Source organism: Leptonychotes weddellii, chromosome X (genome assembly GCF_054177405.1).
Source record: "Leptonychotes weddellii isolate Sample4059 chromosome X, ASM5417740v2, whole genome shotgun sequence".
In the NCBI taxonomy this organism is placed as follows: domain Eukaryota; kingdom Metazoa; phylum Chordata; class Mammalia; order Carnivora; family Phocidae; genus Leptonychotes; species Leptonychotes weddellii.
In genome coordinates this window covers 57,114,666-57,121,504 of record NC_138385.1, presented here as the reverse complement: position 1 = coordinate 57,121,504, position 6,839 = coordinate 57,114,666, and the positions used below count along the sequence as shown (strand labels likewise).

General features: G+C 48.7%; 1 protein-coding gene across 1 annotated transcript in view; it reads right to left on the bottom strand.

Moving 5' to 3' along the window:
* Positions 1-4,199: 4,199 nt before the first annotated feature.
* Positions 4,200-6,839, bottom strand: part of HDAC8 (histone deacetylase 8) — a 214,312-nt gene continuing 211,672 nt past the window's right edge. The window contains exon 12 of the mRNA XM_081808657.1: positions 4,200-4,763. Within this exon, the coding sequence (XP_081664783.1) occupies positions 4,741-4,763 (23 nt within the window). The 3' untranslated portion in view covers positions 4,200-4,740. The remainder of the gene's footprint in view (positions 4,764-6,839) is intronic.

The window sequence follows — 6,839 nt, the reverse complement described above, 5'->3', positions numbered from 1 at the left end:
GAAACTGGCTTGGGATTTTTCCGTTGGCTTTTAAAAAAAAATTATTTACTTTTTTTGGACCAGGTAATGCATTCACATGTTTCAAAAATCAAAAGGTACAAAAAGGGACACAGTGCAAGTCTCTCTCGTTCCCCTGCCACCTGCCACCTGGTTTCCCTGCCTGGAGGCAACTGAGGTGCCCCAGTTTCTTGTGTATCTTTCCAAAGATGTTTTATGCAAATATAGGCATATCCAATACATACATACATATATATATATAATTTCTTTCTTTAAATGGTTCTTTTCTTAACCCTTGAGTTGTGGACACAGACGATACACTCTTCTGTCTCGTCTCTCTGGCCCCTGTGCGTGCCTTGGAGATGGTGGAGGCCCGCGGGGATCCTGGGAGCACTGGGTTTGCCTCAGTTTCCAGGCCCATTTTCATGGCAGACCCCCGCACACAACGCTTTGGAGACTTTGCAAAGTCCTTCCATCTGCGATAATTGACCAAGCACTCACGATGGCCCAGGCGCTGTAGGAATTCTTTGCCCCACTTTCCGGGCAAGGAAACAGACCCAGAAGCGAGTCGAGTAACTTGCTGAAAAGCACACAACTAATGTCCTTGTGTGGGGAGGGCCGGGGAGCAGTGTGGGGCTTGGTCCAGCCTGGACTTTGGAAGCAAGAAGAAAGTTGTTTACTCCCAAGTCACAGTTTAAAAATATTTCGGTGGCACTAGGTGTGGGGCAGTGGGGGGAAAAAAAAAAAAAAGTAAGGGAATTCGCAGTTCCAGCCGGGCTTGCTTCCTGGCTCTGCCACTTACAACCGGGTGAGTTACTTCACAGTTTGTAGCCTCAGTTTGCTAATCTAGAAAGTGGGGATGATAACAGCCACCCGGCGGGGTGGAGAGGAACAGAGCAGAAAAGAGAGCGATCTGTAAAATGGGGCCGATTCAGATGCTTGCTTTGCATTATTATTATGGTTATTATGACCGCTCCTTGTGGGCAGTTCCTGAAGGGAAGGCAGGCTCACACCGGGTGCAAAGCTGCCCCGCCTTCAAGCCACCAAACCTAAAAAAGACCCTCTCTGGCCTAGTGAATTGTAAATCGGGAGCCCTCCAGCCTGGCCGCTCTTCCTTGCTAGCTCAGAACCTCCTGGGTGGTTAGGACAGCCCCGGGGCCTGAGCACAAACTATTCCTCAGCGGGTGTCTTGAATTTACTTTGATCTGTAACTTTCCCTGCAGATCAATTCTTTTTTTTTAATGTTTTTATTTTATTTTATTTTTTTAAAGATTTTATTTATTTAAATTTAATATATGTGACAGAGAGAGACACAGCGAGAGAGGGAACACAAGCAGGGGAAGTGGGAGAGGGAGAAGCAGGCCTCCCGCCGAGCAGCGAGCCCGATGCAGGGCTCGATCCCAGGACCCTGGGATCATGACCTGAGCCAAAGGCAGACGCTTAACGACTGAGCCACCCAGGCGCCCCTCTTTTTTTTTTTTTAAAGTTTATTTTTTCAATTATAAGACTAGAATGTGCTGATGAGAGAAAATTTGGAAAATATTGAAAAGGAGAAGGAGCAAAAATGAAACCAATCCTTACACCTTCCTCCTCCACAGAAGCCCACTTTGGTAAATATTTTAGTGTATTTCCTTCAAGTCTTTTTTACCCTTAGGCACTTATGATAATTCTCAGCAGAGCAATTCTTTTTCTTTTTCTTTTTACAGCTTTCCTGAGGTATAATTGTTATACCAAAAGCGGCACATATTAAATGTGTACAATTTGGGGGGCGCCTGGGTTGCTCAGACGTTTGGGCGTCTGCCTTCGGCTCAGGTCATGATCCCAGGGTCCTGGGATCCAGCCCCGCATCGGGCTCCCAGCTCAGCAGTGAGTCTGCTTCTCCCTCTCCCTCTGCCTCTCCCCTTGCTTGAGCTCTTTCTCTCTCTGCGTGTCTCAAATGAATAAATAAGGGATCTTTTAAACAATGTGTACAATTTGATGACTTTAGACTGTAGGCAGCAACTCAATCTGTCTTGCTGGCTTTGTGAATGCTGTGCCCACCTTTGGGTATTTCAATTTTGATTTTCATTTTTAAAAGATTTTATTTATTTATTTGAAAGAGAGAGAGAGAGAGATTGTAAGAGAGAACACTAGTGGGGGGGAGCAGAGGGAGAAGCAGGCGCCTCGATGAGCAGGGAGCTCCCCGGGGGGCTCGATCCCAGGACCCTGGGACCATGATCTGAGCCAAAGGCAGACGCTTAACGGACTGAGCCACCCAGGCGCTCCTTGATTTTAATTTAAAAAATGTAAAACTATTCCTAGTTCTATACATGGGATTATTTTCTTTTTTAAAAAGATTTTGTTTTGGAAGTAATCTCTACACGCAACTTGGGGCTCGAACTCACAACCTCGGGATTATGAGATTACGAGTCACACGCTCACTCACCGACTGAGCTGGCCAGGGGCCCCAGGCCTAATCTTTTCGACAAGAATCAGGTGAGCGTGGTACCCTCTCAGGAGCAGGCCTGGCCCCTGGGTGGCCCCTGGGAGGCCCCGAGGGGGTCAGTGCTTGAGCTTGCTCTGGGGCACTCGGTCAGAGCTGGGCTCAGTCGGCAGCGCCAGTCACAGCGAGGAGAAGGTGGCATACGCTGTCCACTGCGGAAAAGTTCCTTTTCGTTCAGGTCCGTTCCCTTTGAAAGGAAACTAGAGCACCAGCATTTACCACTTTCCCGGGTGGTTGCCTCTCGGGGGCGAGGCCTTCCAGGAATTTGGGGTGACGGCTTTGGAGGTGGACCCCCTGGAAAGGCTTGGGATAGGAGAGCCTGCTGCCGGACCAAGCAAGCCTGTGAGACAACAAACCCTGCTGGGTGGTCTCTTGTAGGCTAGGAATTCGGAGTTCCCATTTTGCCTTCCTTGGCCTCCCCTCACCCCCAACTGCCCTGTTCAGTGCCTCCCTCCTCCTCTTCTTCTTTTTTTTTTTTTTTTTAAGATTTTATTTATTTATTTGAGACAGAGAGAATGAGAGAGAGAGAGCACATGAGAGGGGGGAGGGTCAGAGGGAGAAGCAGGCTCCCTGCCGAGCAGGGAGCCCAATGCGGGACTCGATCCAGGGACTCCAGGATCATGACCTGAGCTGAAGGCAGTCGCTTAACCAACTGAGCCACCCAGGCGCCCCTCTTCTTCTTTTTTTAATCCCCTTTCTTTTTGGTATAAGTAAAACTGCCCTTAAGCTGAGAATGTATAATTAGAATAGTGGGCATTTGGAGTGACTGGTATTCCCAGCCAACCAGGCGCCCCGATGCTGTTTAATAAAAGCTTGGTTATTCCCATCCCGGATACAGTCAAGGCTTTTTCCACTCCCTTCTGCAGAATGCCCATCCCCCTCTCAGAGGCCTGGAGAAATACAACTCACCCTAGGAGAGGCCTGGCTCAAATATCACCCTCTTTGAAACGCTCCGGGATGCTGTCCTGGCCGGGCGAGTTGCTCTTTCCTCGATGCTCCCCCAGCTCTGGATTCATGTTGGTAGCAGAGCGCGAAATGGGGTGGGATCCGGTTCTTCCCTTCCTTTGCCCTGTCTGGGAGTTCCTAGATGGCTAGGATGCGGCTGTGTCCTTGTCTCAGATCCCAGTCCCCGTAGTTGGAGGAGCCTCATAGATATCCCGGGAATCAAGTGATGAGATCATAATGTTTCGCTGTCCCTTCTGCTTCCTCATCTCGCTGGTTAGTCTCTGTCCCCATTTTGCCACCTTCTCTTCCTCTCGCCCCCAGATGACAGTACCAAGTGGATCCCGTTTTCATCAAGTGCGCCGATCATCTACACACCGTGGGGGAAATATCCTTGCTGTCCATCAAAATGCCTCTCCTTAGATCTGCAGGCCACCTACCCTTCCCGTCCCTGACTCGCTCCCCAGGCGGGGGATGGCTCCTCCCCAGGGTGCCAGAGCACCCTCTTCTTGGTTGCAGTGTCTGTATTCCCATGAGGCCTGGATGGGAGCCAGCGCAGGACAGAGCTTGGCCATGTGTCGCCAGGACTTGGTGGGGCCACCCTAGTTCCTCCGTGAGGGCAACGGGGGTGGTGGTAGGGGTTCGTGGGCGATCCAGCGCTCACAGTCAGCTTCCATGGAAGCAGCAGTGTTATTCTCGACACTTCGGTGAGAGTAAATGTTCAGAACTGTCAGTGCTGTCAGGGGCACTGTACAATGAGGACAACGGGACAAAGAGGTAGGTTTTCAAAGATTTTATTAAAAAACAAAATAGATCCAGAATCCTAAAAACAACACAGGTAGATTTCTCCCCACCTCCCAGTCTGCCGATCAGTCCCTCTCCCCTAAGACTCCATCTGGATGGTCCTGAGGCCCAAACCCTGCCTCCTGGCTCCCCCCACCCCGCAAACCAGTGACCAAAGCTCCGCGCTTTTCTCCAGCGTCTGATGTCTCCTTTAAGAAAATAAAAATGCCCCCTCCCCGACTTGCTTAAAAATAATTTTCAAAGATTAAAAACGGCATTTGTGTGTTTTTTAAAAATAAACACTTTAAATGCTGGAAATCTCTCTCTTCCCCTAGGCCTAGTTGAGGCCTCTGGGGTGCCTGCCTGCCTCACCCCAGGAGGCCAGCTGCTACTTGGTGCCCCTTGGAAATTTTCAGGAAGTAATTTCTTCCAAATCTCCCCTGCAGTCACAAATTCCACACGTTGCTCGCATAAACACGCTGTCTTCATTACCAGCACTGCTCCTCGGCCCTGGAAACATGATCTCTTTTTGTCAACTAGACCACATGCTTCAGATTCCCTGCAAACAGGACAGAAAACAAAATTCAAATTCAGGTAATGTGTGGATTATACCTCAATAAAGCTGTTTGTTTGTTTTTTTTAAAGCACTCGCATTTTGGGGCTTGTTCTCTTGCTGCTCTTGGGAACCCAGACACCCCAACATATGAACAAGCCCAGGCTAGGGTGCTGGATGGTGAGAGACATATGGCTCAGTCACCCTGGCAACCAGCGGTTACCCACCCGCCGAGTGAGTGAGGCCTTTGGCAGCCCGCCAAAGCCCGCAGAAGAACCGCCCGGCGGAGCCCAGCCCAACTGCCAATCTACAGAGTCCTGAGCTACACAAATGATTATTTTAAGCCACTCGCTCGCATGTGCGAACACACACACACACACACACACACACACATTCAGGCAGCGTTTTAGAGTTCACACTTCACTAACTGCATCAAATCTTCCCCCACCCTCAACCTTTCTTCCTGGCTTAGCTGGGCACAACCCTCCTAGCATTTTCTGTTGTGACCACCTATGGAATATGAATGGGGGGCTTTCCCCTGCCCTCGGGCCTAAGAGTCTCTTAGGGAAAAGTGAGCACCTGAAATCCTACAGGACTGAGCTCCACGAATGAAAAGTTTGCTCACTTGGTCTCTCCACAGCCTTCTCCTAGCCCCACTCCCCCAAGCAAACACTGGGCTCCAGACCCTACTGACAACTTCTCCTCTGAAACAGGGAAGAGTGTGCCATGAGGCCAGGGACCCGGGCTGTCTTACTTTTGGTGGATTGCCAAAGTCTAGCACAGTGCCTCACCCATAGCAGGTGCTCAATAAATGGCTGAATAAATGGAGGGAGGAAGGAAAGGAAAAAACAAATCAGGACCCACTTGCCTATCTAGTCTTATTTATTTATTTAAAGTTTATTTTTTTATTTTAGGAATGTTTATTGGGGCACCTGGGTGGCTTAGTCATTAAGCATCTGCCTTTGGCTCAGGTCATGATCCCGGGGTCCTGGGATCGAGCCCCACATCGGGCTCCCTGCTTGGCGGGAAGCCTGCTTCTCCCTCTCCCACTCCCCCTGCTTGTGTTCCCTCTCTCACTGTGTCTCTCTCTGTCAAATAAATAAATAAAATCTTAAAAAAAAGGAATAAAGTTTATTTTTTTAGTAATCTTACACCCAACATGGGGCTTGAACTCAGGACCCTGAGATCAAGAGTTGTATGTTTTTTTGACTGAGCCAGCCAGGCGGCTCTCTAGTTTTAGTTTTAATTTTAAATTAACATGCAGGAAAATTGATTTGTATGTGCAGGTCTATGATTTTTTTTACCTTTTCTTTTTAAAGATTTTATTTATTTGACAGAGAGAGACACAGTGAGAGAGGGAACACAAGCAGGGGGAGTGGGAGAGGGAGAAGCAGGCTTCCCGCTGAGCAGGGAGTCTGACTCGGGGCTCGATCCCAGGACCTGAGCCAAAGGCAGATGCTTAACGACTGAGCCACCCAGGCGCCCAGGTCTATGATTTTTAACACATGTATGGATTCCTGACACAGAACAGTCCCATTACCCTCCAAAATTCCCTGTGCTATCCCTTGGCAGTCACATCCTCTCCTTCACCTCGTACCACCTGGCAATCACTGATCTATTCTCATCACTGTAAGTGTTGCCTTTTTGAGAAAGTCATATGAACGGAATAAAAAAAAAGTGTATAACCTTTTGTGACTGGCTTCTTTCATGCAGTGCAATGCCTGCATGTGTCGTGCAAGCTTTTAGGTATATCAATCGTTTGTTCCTTTCTTGGGGAGGTACTTCACTTTTTAATTTTTAAATTATTATAGATTTATATGAAGTTGCAAAACAATGTCAAGAGGTACCCTTCATCAAGTTTCTCCAAGGGGCAACATCTTTCTTTTTTTTTTTTTTTAAAGATTTTATTTTTATTTATTTGAGAGAGAGAGAATGAGAGAGAGAGAACACCTGAGAGGGGATAGGGTCAGAGGATGAAGCAGACTCCCTGCCGAGCAGGAAGCCCGATGCGGGACTCGATCCAGGGACTCCAGGATCATGACCTGAGCCGAAGGCAGTCGCTTAACCAACTGAGCCACCCAG